General features: G+C 38.1%; 1 protein-coding gene across 1 annotated transcript in view; it reads left to right on the forward strand.

Annotated features, from left to right (window-relative positions):
* The window catches only part of kcnh8 (potassium voltage-gated channel, subfamily H (eag-related), member 8), a 44871-nt gene extending 36600 nt beyond the window's left edge, over positions 1-8271 (forward strand). Inside the window, exons 11-17 of the mRNA XM_053638118.1 lie at positions 691-905; positions 1021-1127; positions 1467-1530; positions 3468-3595; positions 6149-6261; positions 6350-6513; positions 7945-8271. Coding sequence (XP_053494093.1) covers positions 691-905; positions 1021-1127; positions 1467-1530; positions 3468-3595; positions 6149-6261; positions 6350-6513; positions 7945-8196 — 1043 coding nt within the window. The 3' untranslated portion in view covers positions 8197-8271. The remainder of the gene's footprint in view (positions 1-690; positions 906-1020; positions 1128-1466; positions 1531-3467; positions 3596-6148; positions 6262-6349; positions 6514-7944) is intronic.
* Positions 8272-18481: the final 10210 nt, after the last annotated feature.

An 18481-nucleotide genomic window follows, 5' to 3' on the forward strand; every position in this document is an offset into this window, starting at 1 on the left:
ATAAATGTAAAATGTAAATGTTGCTCCCCCTTCTGGCCTTGAGGAGATCGTTGCCCCCCTCTGGCTCCATGGTGGCCATTGCACCACACACCGCACAAGACTATAATTCCCAAGATTAATTCATTTACATACACTGCCTACAGCCACTGCACCTCACCTGATCACAACACTCATGCCACATGACTGCACCTAATTCACCTTTTGGTTTAATAACCAGTAGTCATCCGCCTCCGCAACCAATCCCTGATCTGTCCACTCTGATTGGATCTCACATCACACATTTTGCAGGCACATAGGAGATAATCCCCAACATATTCTCTGTTGCTTCATTTGTATGCATGCATGTGTGTATGTGTTTGCATGCATGGCTTGTGACATTGACAGGAAAAAACATACACTCCCTACTCATCTCTCTCACCATCCTGCTGACAGAGGACGGTACCTCTGACACTGAGGTAATGCCATGATACTGTCTCCCCACTAGCATGTGCTTTTCACTGAACATGATGGAGAGATACAAATCATCAAACACACATACACCCCTCAAGCACATTAGCAATTTCCTGATGTTTAGTATGTGTGTAGATTCTGAAATAATGGTTTTATATATGAACTTCAACCCCATTATATATTCTCTCACTATGGCCATAACTGACCATCACTTTATTGTACACATGTGTGCATATACAGGTAAAGGGGACCTGATTGGGGCCAACTTGTCTGTGGAAAACTGGGTGATAAAGACAAGTGCAGACGTGAAAGCACTGACATATTGTGATTTGCAGTGCATTAATCTGAGGGGACTGTATGAGGTGCTGGACCTGTATCCTGAGTACTCCCACCACTTTGTCCAGGATATCACACAAGACCTCACCTACAACCTCAGAGAGGGGCAGGAGAGCCATGTAAGCCATGCAACTTTTATGTCCTGGGCCCATATCCTTGGTCACACTCACACCTCCATTTGGATACAATAACTATTCTTCTTCAGTTTCATATGTATTACCTGTTACCTTACAGGTAGAGGTAAAGCTATATATCCACCCCACCGAACCCCACCGAACCCCACCTACTCCAGCTAAATCAGTGGTTCTCAACCTGGAGAGATCCGAAGGGGGGCACAAATTGTTTGGGTCATTTTATTGCTTTTCAAATCAAATGTGCATAAATGAAAAACCCTGCATTCCCTCTCCCTCTGCATTTTCTTTATGCTGGGGAGAGGTGGAGCTTAGCCTGACTTTTATCTAGCTATCAGTGCAGACCAGTGTTGCCAACTTAGTGACTTTTCAGACCCCTTTAGTGACTTATTTTTGCAAAAAAAGAAAAAAAGAAACACCAAGCGACAAATCTAGCGACTTTTTGGACTAACCTTAGCAACTTTCCAAATGTGGCTAGTACTGTCCTGCAAGCGCGAGGTCTTGCTTTCCAGCTGCACTCTCACCTCTTTCTGTGTCTGCTCTGTTCAGTGATAGGCTGAGAGCCGGAGCAGTGCAGCCCGTTGCTCGCACGGCAGCTGACATAGACGTGAATGTAAAAAGAAGCAAGTGCAGGTGTCCCACTGATTGATTTAACAATGTTATGGCTAACGAGATGCGCCCATCGTCCAAATTTACATAATTCATATGCGAATGTTTTTAGAATACAAGACGAATGGAGTGCAACATGTTTTACATGTAAAATAGTGCATGTTATTACAGCCTAGTTCTCTTGTTTAAAGTAATTATAGTGTTCAGAAACATTTTTGATCATTCATGTTCCATACCTGTCTGTTATATAGTTTTATAAAAGTCATAAAAGTTATTTTTTTTAAAAATCATAAAAGTTATGAAAAGTAATTTAAACATTACAAAAATACAAAAGCAATCTATCTAATGATAACGAGTCTTTATTGGTCACATATACATTAAAGCACAGAAATTCTTTTCTTCGCATATCCCAGCGTGTCAGGAAGTTGGGGTCAGAGTGCAGGGTCAGCCATGATACAGCGCCCCTGGAGCAGAGAGGATTCAGGGCCTTGCTCAAGGGCCCAACAGTGGCAGCCTGACAGTGCTGGGGCTTGAACCACCGACCTTCAAATGCTGTTGATATTTTCCTTCTGTTTTTTTCCTCAATGCGAAGTGTGTTTTTTCACCCACTTGACTGAGGTCACAGTAACTGATATTGTCTTGTTAAGTAAATTACATAATTTGTAATGGCAGATCCATTCTATGAAATTTAAATTTAAAAAATGAGTCTGAGAGAGGGGCAGAGGAATGAGCCCTAATAAGATCTGACTTTTTTAGTTTACTGTAAAATAATAATCCATAGCAACTCTGTGTGCAGTGTGCAGTTACAGGCGGATTTGGAAGATGAAGCAGACAGATGATTATGTAAAGTTATTTTACACACAGGCATGTCTTCCTGTCTACGGTCACTTAATGCACTACTTTGCCCTTGGCTCTGGGATCATTTCCTTAATGATGATCCATCTCTTGGTTCATTTGTCTAACAAGTTGAGAGGAGCACCAATACAGCAGAATGAGAGGGGGAATGAGAGAGTGATGATCATCATGAAAATGAGGCGCCTTTTCCACATCCTGTCTTATGCCTGAAGCCATAATGGTGGAGGGAAGAGTGACAGTGGCGAAACGTAGTCTGGTATGGAGTGAGGGCTGAAAAGGAAGCGGGCAAGGGCTCATTGAAAGTGGTTGACTTCTTTGGGGGAAACTGGCACACTTTCAATTACAGTGTGAGGGTTCTTCAATTATTTAATAGGGAAAATGACCAAATTACTCCATGATTTTTTTTTTACAGTGTAATGAAATAGTTATAAGTACAGGAAGGCGTGGAATGGGTGACTGTTAATTCCCTTTCTCAGACATAAACTAAACCTTAAAAACAGTTTTCAAAAGTCTCACTGAAAAACCTTGACATTCTGGAATGCTTTCACTTTATCCTTGGTCATAAATAAGATGGAAAATACAGTATATCTGATAAATAACTTAACATGACATAATTCAAATAAGAATGCTAGATTGGAAACAGGATAGGGTTATTGGACAGTCTTTAGGGAAAGGACACTCAAACTAGAATAATTATATATTATACAAACAAACATCTTCCTTCATTCATCTTCAGTAACTGCTTTATCATGGTAAGGGTTGCAGTGGATCCGGAGCCAGACTGGGTAACACTGGGTGCATGGTGGAGAAATTCACCTGGGATGAGTCATTGCAGGGCATCGTGCACACACATTTGCACACTCATTCATACTTATGGACAAGTTTGGTAATGCTTGCCACTGTGCCACCATCAATTATAAACAATTAATTATTTAATATACAATGAATTGGCATCTAACAAATTAAAAGGGAGGGCATTTGAGAAACTTAGGAAGGATGATTCAGGTGCTTTTTAAGAGGCATGAAAGTAAAAATCCTATTTAGAAAATGTTATGGTAGAATAACTGAGTGATCCTTGCCTCATAGGTGGAGGGGAGGAGAAGTGGAAGCTTGAGCCAACACAGTGGAACCACAAACTCTTATCAACATGAAGAAGAAATTTGCATTCAACACAGTGCAGTCACCAAACCTGACCCCTCTAATCTCAGTCCCAGGTACATGTGTACACACACACACACACACACACACACACACACACACACACAATTCAATGTAATTAAATGCTCACTTCAAATTAGGTGAATTTTTATTTATTTATTTATTATTTCATCACAAAAACAGCATTTTACTCAGTTGAAACACACTTTGTGTCAGAGTTTGACAAATCTTTGGGTGACTACACTTACAACAACTTTTTAATTTGTAAACAGCTGTGAGTGTGGGTCTGGTTTTAGACTGAGTATTCTGGGAGTTTAAGTATTCTGGAGCAAATGACATCATTAGCCCTACTGATTTTACCAGGCCTATGTAACATGGTGTAAGTTATTAATTTATTTAGCTCTAAAAACTTCAAATCTCATGAGCAGAGCCAGATGCAATCTCTGGCTGATGAAATGGAGTCACCCTACCTTGGCTGGATATTTCTTCCTTCTCTGTGTGTGAAATCACTGATGTGTGACTTCCTAGACCTGTTTGGTCCTTCTAATCCATTACATTATGGCAAGTATGTCAGTGGTTGAAGATCCTCAGGAAATATTGGGAATCTAAAACACACTGAAAAGTTGTCAGAACAGCAGAAGAATGTATGATAGAATTTTGAAAGTCAGGTATCTTAGTCTTATTCAAACCTTTTTTCTGTTTATCATGGGAGAAGATTATTAAAATTTTCCTTAGCTCTTGGTTCACTCACTCATACTCACAATTCGATTGCAGGTCATAACTAGATGTGAAGCTGACATTGATACCAGGTTTCTGCAGAAAGGTTTTCCGTATTTGTGAGATGAATTGGGTATCTTATAAGAAACAATGTGTTCAGAATATTAACCAGTGGTCTTAGCATTCCTAATGTATTTAAGGTTTTTATTTTCAGGTAAGACCAAAAAGAGGTGAATGATTGATTCCCTCCAGCCAGTAGTGCCATTCTTTGAGAGTGGAGTTCATGGCAAGATGAACTCTTGAGATATTCTGTTGGTTGAACTCAGAATTTTCGACTTTAATGAAAATAATATCTCTTTTACATCTTTCTGATGCGAGTGTTATTTTCAGAAAATGACAGGAAATAAATCAAAATATTGGCGATATAGGAGGTCATAAATTGTTCTACCATACATCAATACATAATTAATTAGAGACTGGAAGACAGAGTGAGCATTGACCGGAATTGGTAATGACTACATTATTACATATGTGTATGTACAGTACATGTATATTTGGGATGTAATAGAATACAAATACAATATTGGGATTGAACAGGATGTATCCTAAATGAATACGATGCAGATGCAAACAATAGGCAGAGTACTTTTTTTAAAAATAGAAACTTGCTAAAAGTTTCACAATAGATGTGGACAGAAAAGAAAATTTGCTCGAGGGCAAGGTTTTTACTTTAATGTAGAGCTTTAAAGGACAGCTCATGGTATCTTGTGGGGAGGGCTGCCAGGTTTCATCAAAATTCTCATCCTAACTACATAAACCCCAACTTAGGTTTAAAACTATCCCAAAATATTTAGACATAGGAAAATGTAGATGGACGTTTCTTCTTTTTCTCAGTGTTTTTGGGGAAAAGAAGTTCACAGTGGTGTGCATTTCTGATTTGCAGTCTATTTCAGTATATAATTATACGTGGAACCTGGCATTACTACTCAAGGAACTTAAAAAAAGACTGCGCTCCAAAATAAAAACACATTTCTATCATGTTTTTGTACAAACGACAGAAAAATGCTTTACTATTTTGAGCTGTTGCTCAATATAGCTTATGTACATCATGTACTGTGCACATAGCAGAGTATGCCTGCTGGGCTCCCCCCAAAAAATAATCACTTAAATAATTTTTAAGCATATCAACTAACACTTCATTGCACATTATTTTAAATTACAGTTCTCTCCTGTTCAAGAAAATCTTCTCAGCAAATCATACAGGCATTATAATGAAATGGCACTTAAAGGACCCAATTTTAACTCTCAGAAACATTGTGAATATGTCCCAGCGTTATAGTAGATCCTGTTAACATGTCCAGTGAAGTTTTCTGATCTTTCTGGAATGGAACAAATCTAAAACCAAAGTGAATCTGATAAAAATATTATTAGATGGTTATTGTTGTTAACTGTAAATAATAGTTTCTTGATTTGAGAAAGCAGCATTGTCTTTGAAATAGTTAAAAAAGATTTCCACAGGGTGTCTGGTTCAGTAGTTCAATAAAGTTATGTTCTGCAGATTGTTATTTGTTGTTATAATTTGTCGTTTTTTTCAGTGTTTCCAGGGCATAGTGGTTGGGTCCACAAAATAAAAAAAAACACATAGTATATAAAAACTGGAACATCCAATTTAAATTCAAATTTGAAAACAGATATGAATATTTTGAGCAATAAACCGATACAGACAATGGCATTATGTTATACCCGCTATTAATCAGACACAAGCTATTAATTGCTTTTAAATGTTTTTGTTGCTCAAATTTGTAGCAAAGCAGTTCTTGGTTCATCACTGATGTAAAACAGTTATTGGTAGTGAACTCTGATTTTTACATCTTGTGTGCATCTGTGTTTAGGATTGTTGATGGTACAGAAGCTAGCGAAGGAACAGAGACCGAGAACTCTTTAGCATTCTCTTTCTTTCCTGGTCATCAGAACAGTTCAGTCAGCACAACCACCAGCAAAACAGGTCCGTGTTTATAAGTGTGAGGGGAAATTAATATCTGTATACATGTAATGAATTGATCATTGGTACAATGATCAACTTTATGATCATTGGTACAATGATTACAACTTTAACAACTTTGTAACTGTTTCTCCAAATCATATTTGCTTTTGTCTGTATTCACTATTTATTCCAGGTATTCTGCAGGTAAGCTCTGGTGAGCTATCAGCAAAATCAGAAGAGACCAGAGGACAGTTAGGCCACCTTGACCAAGAGGTACTGTAAAACAACTTGTATCACTTTACATTGAGGCAAGCTTGTTTGTCTTGTGGAAGTACTACAACAACTTATTTTCAAATTCTTTAGCTCACTCAAGTGCTTCTGAAATCTCAGTCTCCCAATATTCCCTAACCCTAACCCCATATCTGCAACTCCCATTTTCGTTCTGCATCTCTACAATGTTCAGTCAGGTTTAAATCCAGACTGTTCTGAAGCCACTACTTCTTTTTTTTTTCAGTGGGTGCTTTTGGCCCGTGCTGTATTGGAACTTGAACATTTGCCCCAGTTTGCGATTCTGAGCACTCTTGAGTATTTCTTTTTCAAGGATGTCTCTGTACTTTAATCTGTCCATCAATCATTTGATCTTAACAAGCATCCTAGTCCCTGCTACTGACAAATATACCCAGATCATAATGCTACCACCAACCTAATTCACAGTAAGGATGGAATAGGCTGAAGTGATAAGATGTGCTTTATTTCCTTAAAATATTTGCATTCAGGTCAATGAGTTTGCTAATCTCCAGATAGAATCTCTGGAGTTGCATCAGAGTGATATTGGATGCTTCTCATTTCTTATTTGTGCATCCTCGTTTCCTTTCCTTGCTTCCTTTCCTTGCGTCTTAGCGCCACCCCCTTGAGATGTGAGGGAAGGATGCAAGGATGAGATGCGAGGAGAGAGGAATTGAAGTCAAATGTAATATCCTCAGGTTTTTTGACAAGAAACACTTCTGCATAGGATACACCTGTGTATCATCATACTAGCTCCTCTGAAAGCTTCCTCACTCCTCGTTCCTCACCTCCTCATGGTGCAAAAAGAGAATTGATATGTCCTTCAAGATGGTTGACTTCAATCGATTTCCGGGACACAGGCTGGAGTACGGAGGAGCAAGGAAACAAGGAAGCATCAATTTGAGTATCGAGAAGCACCCACTGTGTTCTTAGGCACCTCCCTGATTAAAGCCTTTCTTCCCCATGTGCTTATTTTTGCTAGGAAGAGAGCTTCTCTTATTTACAGTAAGAATGCTGGAATCCATTCTGTTCTTCAGGATTTTCAAAGCTGCAGACACATTTTGGAGCCCTTCCCTAGAGCTATGCCTCAGCACAGTCCTGCTTAGGAGGACAATTTCCTTGACCTCATGCCTTGTTTTTTGCTCTTACATAATGTCAGCTGTGGAGCTTTATATTCACAGATGAGTTCTTTCCCAAATCATGTCCAATCCACTGAATTTACTGCAGGGAAACTTTAATCAAGTCAATTAATCAAATAAGAATTAATATATTTCTCATTTGTGGACCCTATGGTGGCATGTTACCCATTATTGTTTATATTTATATGTTAATACCATTGAGGATAATATTGCTTTAGATGTATGAGATAACATGAATAAATGTGTAAATGCCTGCATGATTGCTGATTATCTATTGCAGGTAAGCTCCCTTGGACAGGAAGTAGCTGAACTGGGCCGAGTAATGAGGAGCCTTGCCTTTCTCATCGAATCCATGATGGCTTTGCCACAAATGGCCAATAACTATAGCCCTCTTTGCACCCAAGGACATCCCACACAGTCCCTTACTCCTGAAGACCAGGTCATACCTTGGATTAACCGGCTTCCTTCCCAACAGGTGCAAACTATGTTACCTCCTGGAGGACTTCCAACAATCACAGCACAGGAACTGTAGGTGATTTGCACCTCAGATATTTTATACCTAGATACTATCACCAGTTCTCCATTTATACACCTCTCCCCCTCTGTTCTGTTTTCCCAATCAGACATTAATAGATCTAGTACCATATGAAGCAGATCCCAAAGCCTGAAAATTCAAATTCAAATGTAGCTGCAGATTTTGTACCCTGTTGTGCTGCTCTACCTACAGTGCTGTGAAAAAGTATTTCTTCTTTATTCCTGATTTCTTCTGTTTTTGTTTTATCACATACTAAATTGTTATAAAAAAAAATACATTTTTAAAATGATTGTTATTTATTGAAGCAAATCAACAAATCATCCAGTACCAACTGGGCCTTTCAACTGCATGAAGTTGGTTAAAAGATCTTACCCAGTAACACACTATGCCAAAATTGAAGGAAATTCCAGAAATGATGAGGAAGGTGATACATCAGTCTGGGAAGGTTTACAAAGCTATTTTAAAGGCTCTGAGGCTCCAAAGGACAACAGTGAGAGCCACAGTAGTGGACCTTCCCAGAAGTGGCTGACCATCCAAAAAGAACATGGCAACAACTCATCCAGGAAGTCACAAAAGAGCCAAGGACAACATCAAAGGACCTACAGACCTCTCTTGCATCAATAAAGGTCACTGTTTATGACTCCACTATCAGAAAGACACTGGGCACAAATGGCATCCATGGAAGAGTGGCGAGGTGAAAACCACTGCTAACCCAGAACAACATTAAGGCTTGTGTGAATTTTGCCAAAACACACATTGATGATCATCAAACATGTTCTATGGACTGATGAGTTGAAAGTGGAACTATTTGGAAGACAGGGGTCCTGTTACATCTGGCATAAACCAAACACCGAAATCCACAAAAAGATCATCATACATATGGTCAAGCATGGTGGTGGAAGTGTGATGGAGTGGGGATGCTTTGCTGCTTCAGGGTCCGGGCAACTTGCAATAATTGAGGGGAACATGAATTCTGCTCTCTACCAGAAAATCCTAAAGGAGAATGTTCGGTCTTCAGTCTGTAAGTTGAATCTCAAGCGTAACTGGATTATGCAGCAAGACAATAGCTGTGTTTACATGGACAACAATAATCCACTTTTAACCCAATTAAGACCATACTTTGATTAAGAAACTACCATGTAAACAGCAATTTTTACTTACCTTAATCTAATTAAGGTCATACTTGAATTAAGCTCTAATCGAATTAAGACAGATGGAGTACCCTGTTTTAGTCGCATTATGGACGTTTATTACAGACATGTAAACACCTTAATCACATTATCAACGTTGTGTGAGAGTTTTCACTGCATTTTGCAACAGGACATGATCACACACGGCAGTGCTCAACATTTTACGGAGAAGAAGAGAGTTCGGCTGCGTCCCAAACCGCATACTTGCCTACTATAGGCCGGTAGTGGGGAAAAATACATGTATCTCGGCTACTATATAGACGGTAAGTACGTGGTTTGGGACACAGCCCACGGCTTCAAGCAGTTGTCTATTAGCACGTATAGCATGACAAATAATTAACTGCACTTAAAGCGTTCGTAAAAAAAATTAAATAAAAACACCCAAAACTGTATACGGTACCATAACGAAGACGAACTGTATGTTGATACGTGAAATTCTGGAGGGACATCGGATGGTGTTGGCGCGGTGACGTAATGACGCGGGCTGTTAATCTAATTATGTTCTATAACATGTAAAACGGGAACATGATGGGAGTATTCTAGAAGCGACTCATGTAAACACCTTAAGCACATTATTATCTTACTCAGAGTAAGTTCAATAATTAGATTACTGCTGTCCATGTAAACATAGTCATTGATCCAAAGCATACTGCAGGAATATTGTAAGTCTACCTCTGAATGGTTCAAGAAAAGCAAAATTAACGTTTTGGAGTGGCCTGACTTGAGTCCTGACTTGAACCATTTGAGATGCTGTGGCAGGACTTTTAAAAGGCAGCTCATGCTCGAAAACCCTCCAGTGCGCCTGAATTAAAGCAGTTATGCAAAGAAGAGTGGGCCAAAATTCCATCACAGCGCTGTAAAAGACTGATCTCCATTTGGAGTGTTTGGTTGCAGCTATTGCTGCTAAAGGTGGCACAACCAGATTTTAAGTTTAATTGAGCAGTTTTTCACATCGGTGATAGGTATTACGTTTTTTTTTTTTTTTCATCAATAATAAAAAAAACTGTATTGTGTGTTTATACAAGTTGCCTTTGTTTTATGTTGTATTTAGTTTGAAGATTTAAAACTATTTAGTATGAGATATACACAAAACAGAAGAAATCAGGATGGGGCAAATACGTCTTCACAGCACTGTACCTATGTATGATCATCCATTCATGTTTACATAAAAAAAAAACCCTGCCAAAATAGCAACACGTTTCCATTAACTGGCAAATTACACTTGCTCTGCTATGAATGGAGACCTTGAAAAACGGTCTTAATAAATGCACTGAACATGTTGGAAAAAGCCTTCAGAGGACCACTGTAATGATAAAAGCCTTCTGGAATGTAACAGGACCTGTTTAAGGAACCTTTCTAAAGCATGCCTAAGCACAAACTCTGCAATGCTTTACTGACCTTTACAGTCAGTTACTAAGACCAACTTTTTAAAACTTTGGTGCATATTTATTATAAGCACAGTTTTATCATCTATGGTCTATTTATGAATGCCGTCACAAAAATCTCTTCAGATTTCTTTTTAAGTGCATGTATAAAATGAGTGGGCGTGGCTTATTAGTTATGATAGAAGCATGAAGATCACCTTGACATTGTGTGTTTCTGTTTCCATTTTATATCTTGAAAGAAATAGCAGGGACATGTCTTACATGGGGTGTGTGTGTGTGTGTGTGTGTGTGTGTGTGTGTGTAAGAGGAGGGGCAGTGTTGAACATGGATAAACTAGTTGATAAGTTGGTAGAAAGAAAGGTGCTTGTGGGAGTTGAGTGCTTGCCCTTTCACTGTGCTTTAGCTGTGGTCCTGGGAGACTGGTTCATGTGTTCATGTCTTTTACTGTCTGGCACACTGACTACTGTCTTTTCCTGTTTCCTCCTTTTTATCTCTGCCTTTTATCTCTGCCTCCTTTTTATCTATGCTTACATTTTATAATTTTTCTATTTACTTGTTTCTTTAAATAATCTTAATAGAATTTACCTGCATCCTAGTTTTAGAACTGTCAAAAAGTCAATATAATGCAATAATATATTATATATTACAGCATTTTGCAATGCTCATTGCAACAGTGTTGCAAACACAGACACCCTCTTCTACTGCAGCGGCTTGTCCCAGAATGCTAACATTGCTAAAAAATTTATGAAAGGTATCACTACTGTAGCATTTTGGTCAGATTTTTCCTTCAAGTGTCACTCTTCTCAGTCTTTTTACTGGTAAAAGAAAGATTTACTATTGTGTTGCATAAAACTATGATTTTTTTTTATATTTATGAAAATCACTATCACAATTTTAAGATGTATTTTTGTACCTCTAATACCCAGGAACAGCCCAGGCATTGGTGTTTTGGGGCAGACGGTGGGTAATGCTGGATAAAATGTGCGGTGTCTGGCTAGAGGGTATACTGTAGTGCCAATTACACACTCACTCTTTCCGTATGACTCTGGCCTGCTGCGTATGTAACTGAATGACTTTAATTCTCTGTTATTTAATATTATTATTATTATTATTAGCCTATTAAGGTAATAAATGAGTGCTACTGTAAAACTGATATATGGGTCCTCCTTACTTTCTCTTGTGTCTTTCATACCAAAATAAATCAGTCTGTTTGGATAGTACACACATGGTTAAAGTATCTGATATGCAACTCATGTCAGTCATAACAACAATACGTAAAAGGACAATCTAATTTTATTCCTCCAATGAAAATGCCAAAATACCATAGAAAATCAGAGATTCAGCACATAAACTTAACATTCACCACCTACGTTCTTATTTCATGGATTTTTAGGCTTTAGTATTTTTAAGCTTGGCTTACTGCCTTTTTAGGCTTACTGACTAAAATAGGCCTAACTGCCTAAAAATAAGCCTAAAGGAGTTTGTGTATCCTTATGTTTTCTCATGTGTGGGAGAATCATATAGTGATTGTGAGTCTGTAAGGGAGGTGTCTTACATCTAAAGTTGGGGAATTTGAACTTTGAAATTTGTAGAAACTGCCAAAGAGGAATGCCAGAGAAGGTGGGAGAGAGAACTAAAATCCAACACAACACACTGCTACACTGCTAATAAGAATATACTGTAGCTGAATTCAGAGCTGGCCACTTATGTTCAAAATGAATGTGCGTATTTATGCAGGCAAAGACTTGTGCATAAACTGCTCATTCAGGGGTGTGTGTTTAATAATAACAAGCAACTTAACAAAGGATGTTTGTTACATACAAACCTGTTTTGCTTGTATTTGCCCACAGTCTTAGTTATCAAAGGTTTTTACAAATGAGTACAATTTTCTTGACTCAACCCCAACCATGTCTGAAGAAAAGCAACATTTATTAGTCAGTGAATAAAGCCTAGAGGAAGAATCTGAAACAGTATACTAGACACTGATAGACATTATTTATAAATTCCAGATAACAGATACAAGTGTAATCAACAATTTACAACAGAAATTACATTTGCTTGGAAGAGACAGAAGTTATATTACATTCTAAATGGTCAGTTGACTTTTAGGTTAGCACAAAGATAAAAAATGGAAGGGAAACATGAGCAAGATTAATATAAATATTAATGCAATATTTGTACAGTGTAGTAATAGTCCCCCTACAGTAGTCAATTCAAATGAGTATGAGTTACTATGGGGGTCCCGAGATGGAAATATAATTCATGTTTCATTACAATAGTTCAATGTTAACCCTGTCAAATGCATGCTGAAATCTGATTGGCTGATGGCAGCTATGTTTTTATGCAATCAGGTCATATATTTTTTAAAATCTACTTACAGATTAACAGCTCAATACAGTATACCAAATTTCAGCTCAACAGACTTATGGTATCTCTGTTAACTCTGCCCCTATGGATGACCACAAAACAAGCTTAATGGAATCTTGTCCTGAACATGCCTGCAAGTAATTAAGGTATGGCCCTCTGGTATTTATACTATAAGGAAGGAAATGTTAGCCTGTGCCTATCCTGTGGTAGCCTATGCACTGCCATGGCTGAGCTGTATTACTGGAAGATTTAGCTCATTCTGCCCTTAGGAGGTGCTCTTTCACCCTTCAGTCATCATTTTGTTGTTTTCTGCTCTCTGGCAGCTTTTTGCCTTTTATGAAGTTGTGTGAGTGTAACTAAATTAACTATGTTGTGACTGCACTTGGCAGGTTGCATGTTATGGAGATGGTTGCTCATTTCCATCAGAGGCTCATCAGAGCATTCAGTTCTGTGGTAGCTCCATTAGCATCCTTCATAAGAGAAGAACCAAAATTTCTCAAGTTTTTTATTTATTTATTTATTTTTTTACAGAAGCTCAAAGATTGTTTCACCAGTGCACATATACTCTACCATCCTGACCCATCACTACCTTTGAAAGTAGATGTGGATGAATTATAATGTGGATTAGGAGCAGTGCGTTCTCAATGAAATCCTCCAAAGCTGCATCCATGTGCATTCTACTCTAGGAAGCTAAAACCAGCAGAACACAGCTGCTATGTGAGGAACAGGAAAGAAATCACTGCATGGATTGGAAAGTTTATAACTGCAGATATAAGACCTGTGCTTCAGCCACAACTTCTTGAGAATCACACAAATAAAGGTCTGTCCGGAGTGCTACTCTTTAATTCATGTTAATTCATGTCATGTTTAATTTAATTCTAATGCACAGCTTTTGTTTTGTTATATAAAACTAAGACACATATTCAAGCAATGCTTATTTATGCTGTATTGAAAAAGTATTGTATAGAATTTGAGTTTTGTGTATTGTTACACTTCTATTTATATATTCTATATCCTAGTTATTACTTATAATTTTACAGGTTTTCTGGACCTGTTTACTAGACTGATGGACAAACTAATGTTGGATGGGCTTCATTATGGGTTTTGCACTTACATTAACATCAGTACAGTACAGTCTTACCCATAAAGGACTGGTGTGACTGAAGGATTTGATTCCAAACCAACAGGAGGGCACCTGCCATAACATCAATTTCCACACCAACCCTGTGCCGATAACTATGGCCTATTCTAGGTTGAGGTTCTGAGAATTACAGACAGGTAATTTAATGTAGGAACAGATAGTAATTCCCTGGGCAAAAATAAATGAAGTAAATTTAAAAGGCAAAACTATCTGGAAATATTAATTTATCACAATCATGTTTCTTATTCTTTAAAACAGGGGTTACCAAACTTTTATTGTATTATAAATAAGAAAATTTATCACCACTGCTACTGCATTTTGGTTTAACTCAATAGGTAGGTTTTAAGCATTTTATACTGAATGTCTGACAGATTTATTCCACCAATTAATGATTGTAATGGGAGCAGTGATGTGCCTGGGACTGAAGAATTGCTGTCAAGTCAGATGCTGTATTGTAGTATGTTATACCCCTTCATTAAAGTAACTGATTCTTGACAAACTAAACAGACACTTCCTTCTGAATACTCATTTTGCCAAAGTGCCTGCTTTCTATTTTTTGTGTCTTTGGTGCCATCAAAAGCTTGGCAACATAAATGTAGGTGTATAAACTTAATGTCATTAATGTTGTGAGAAGGGGTGAGGGGTAGATGGGGGAGAATTTCAGGTTCTTCTTTATGTGATAGCGACACCCAGTGTTCAAACTAGGAACCTTATTTTTAAAACTGCCTTAAAGGTGCAGTAGCTGAAATTTTTTCTAAAAATTGTTAGTAAAGAAAAGAAACATGACTGAAGCCTGTAAGAACAGGACATCTCAGTGGTAAGTTTGTATGTAGTTGGGCAATAACATGAGTTAGCCGGTTAGCAGAGGCTAACAGCTAACAGGCTAACAGCTGTGCACTGGCTGTTCACTTATACAGCACAAAACTATGCATTTGGAACACTAGGTAGAAAATATATACATAAATAATTAATCATACTTACAGGTTGTGATCCAGAGGCACAAGATGGTCCAAATAAAGTGGGTAAGGCCCCATCTTTAATGAATAATCATTTTGCAAATCCTGCACTGACTTCAGCTAGAGTTGAGAAGCAGTCGTCAGTGAAATGGCTTGAACTCAAAGGTCAGAGTTGAACTGCTGTGGTATTGTTTTAAAATGAATTTTAACCACTGACACTTTACATCCTCATCCTTTGGGAGTCCATGCAAAGTGGTTTTGTTTTTGCAGTACAGAAAACAACATCTAGACATGAACCCAACTCTTTCAGTACGCAACCTCAACTGTAGTGTTTGCGGCCTGTGAAGACCAGAGGCTGGGCTTTTTGTTACAAACCTACGTATGTTAGTACAGGAAGTAAGTCTAGAATTACTAACGGCTTGTTTCAGCTGTTCAGAATTGGTTCTTTCTTTTGGGAGTCAATAACTCCATTTGTGGTGCACTTTGATTTTTGAAACTTTGCAAACTATTTACAATCACAAACAGCTCTATAACACACTACATGAATGGTAATATCAAAAAAAAAAAAAAAGAAAAGGATAGTAGGGGCCCTTTAAGGACATGAAATGCAATACCCCCATGATAAACACTGGTAGTGCTTTTCCGACATGGAGTATTTTATTAGTGATGAAGGATTGAAGCTGGATGTGCAACTGGGCTTCTTCACATAACATATCCAGTAGATACATTTTAATCACTTAGAGATTCGGGTAAGGACTATTTCTACCTGCTGTAACAAGTACGTGTGTAACATGATAAGTCAGTCAGGATATGGAAAGCTAATCGCATTAATTGTGTGTTTTGGTGCTATAACTTCGTTTTGAAGTACTTGAAGGGCAGAGTGGACAAAAGATAACATCAGCCAGCCTTTATTCAGAGCTCCACTGTGACTATCAGAGTACTTCAGTAACCTGATTGGATAATGAGTTGCCGCTGATAACCAGAGCACCCGTGCAATATTGTCACTCAGGATAAGTGAAATTGAATCATCATTAATCATAATGAGCTGAATTTCATGTGTTTTAGTGCTATAACTTTCAAGATCTTGAATTTCTGAGTGGGCAAAAGCTAACTGCTAGAATGCTAATCAGCCTGACTTTATACAGTACAGAGCTCTGTTGCTCACTGCTCTACCAAGCAGAGTACTTCAGCAGACATCCCGCCCCCCCCGACACTCTGATCTCAGGGAGACTAACAAGGGAGCAACCATTACACTACCCCACACTACACAGTACAAAAATGTACAAAAAATTTACAAATGATGATGAGTACACAGTAGTATTAGTTTGCACAAAAAACAATAGTGTTTTGTGAGGTTTTTTTTTTTATGTACTTATACGAAAGGAAGTCAATCTGGGACTTTTTTTTTTTGAAGGGATTACATTTTATGAAGAATGAAACAATTCTTTCAATCTCTTTCTGCATCTGGATTTGTACTACTCTTTATTTGTTTAGTATCACTACACCCTGAACACTGTGCCCTTGTCACCTGAAGCAAGCAGTTCATGTGAGGAAACCCACCAGCATCTCAGAGTTGAAGCTGTTCTGTACTGAGGAATGGGCTAAAATTCCTCCAAGCCGATGTGCAGGACTGATCAACAGTTACCGCAAACGTTTAGTTGCAGTTATTGCTGCACAAGCGAGTCACACCAGATACTGAAATCAAACATTCACATACTTTTGCTACTCACAGATATGGATCATTTTCCTCAATAAATAAATGACCAAGTATAATATTTTGTCTCTCTTTATCTACTTTTAGGACTTGTGTGAAAATCTGATGTTATTTTAGGTTATATTTATGCAGAAATGTAGAACATTCACAAACTTTCAAGCACCACTGTATAATTCTCTCTGCCTGCATTCTAATATCTCCACACATCAAAAAGGCCTTATCTTGAACACACATTATCCAGTTCACTAGAAGGGCCAGACCTACTGTTTCTATCCATGGTCTCATCAAACACAGTACTGAAATAATGTGCCAAAAGGATATAAAAAACTGAATTCTAGTTTCAATATGTGAAATAAAGTATTTCATTATTATTTTTTTTTACTGTTGGCATAACAGCTGACTTATACAAATTGTTCATTATCTTTATCTATCACAAGCAATATCCATCTATCACAAGAAACTTTTTCAGACTTTAAGTATCTGTCCGGTAAATTTATTTAGTAAAATAGCGACCCCTGTTGACCGATTACTGCTAAATGATAACTAAAATTTATTTATTCCCAAAATGTAGCATCTGAAGAACGTGTGCGCGTTTCACAAATTAAATTAAACCCCGCACTTTTCTCTTTGCAGTATATAAATACAGCTTTTCTCTGGTATTCATAGAATCACGTTTTTGCGCATGCGCAACGTTAACGCATGCGCGGTACAGATCAGGCGTCATCGCCCTGAGAGGGGCGGAAGTGTTTGTTTGTTTCGGTTCTAAAATGAAAATAGAGAGAGAGAGAGAGAGAGAGAGAGAATGTGTTTTCGGGGGTGGGGAAATTATTATCAACCCGCTGTAATATTCCAGGGAAACACACTTATCCCGACATCTCTTTGCAAATAACAGTAAATAATAGGCCACTGTGTACACTGATTCTGCTCCTCATGGGAGTGGATCTACACAACATGTGTGCAGTATTCGTGTTACAGCAGTACTGTCTGAAATTACTCTGATTTGTGTCCAAATACAGCAACTAGCAAGCTGGACAGTAAAGCTGAGCTGGCTATCTAACAGGACGATTAGTTTAATGGTGATTTCACAGCATTTTCTCCAAATGATTGTAGTAACATTTTGCCCAGCTCCAGGTGTCCAGGGTGGGCTTGTGTGCTCTGTAGATGTAGAGTTGTTGATTTGTGCGCTGAGCCAGAAGTGCTCAGGATGTGTTACTGAAATGTGATGACCTCCTAAATCAGATTATTTGGGGGCTCAAGTCCATCTGCCTCAAGGTTCAACATCCTGAGATGCTTTTCTGTTCACCACAGCTGTAAAGAGTGGTTATCTGAGTTACTGTAGCCTTCCTGTCAGCTCGAACCAGTCTGGCCATTCTCCTCTGATGTCTTACATTATCAAAGTGTTTCTGCCCATGGAACTGATGCTCACTGGATGTTTTTAGTTTTTTGCACCATTCTGTATAAACTCTAGAGACTGTTTTGGATGAAAACCACAGGAGATCAGCAGTTTCTAAAATTCTCTAAACAGACCA

Source organism: Ictalurus furcatus, chromosome 12, assembly GCF_023375685.1.
Source record: "Ictalurus furcatus strain D&B chromosome 12, Billie_1.0, whole genome shotgun sequence".
Taxonomy (NCBI): domain Eukaryota; kingdom Metazoa; phylum Chordata; class Actinopteri; order Siluriformes; family Ictaluridae; genus Ictalurus; species Ictalurus furcatus.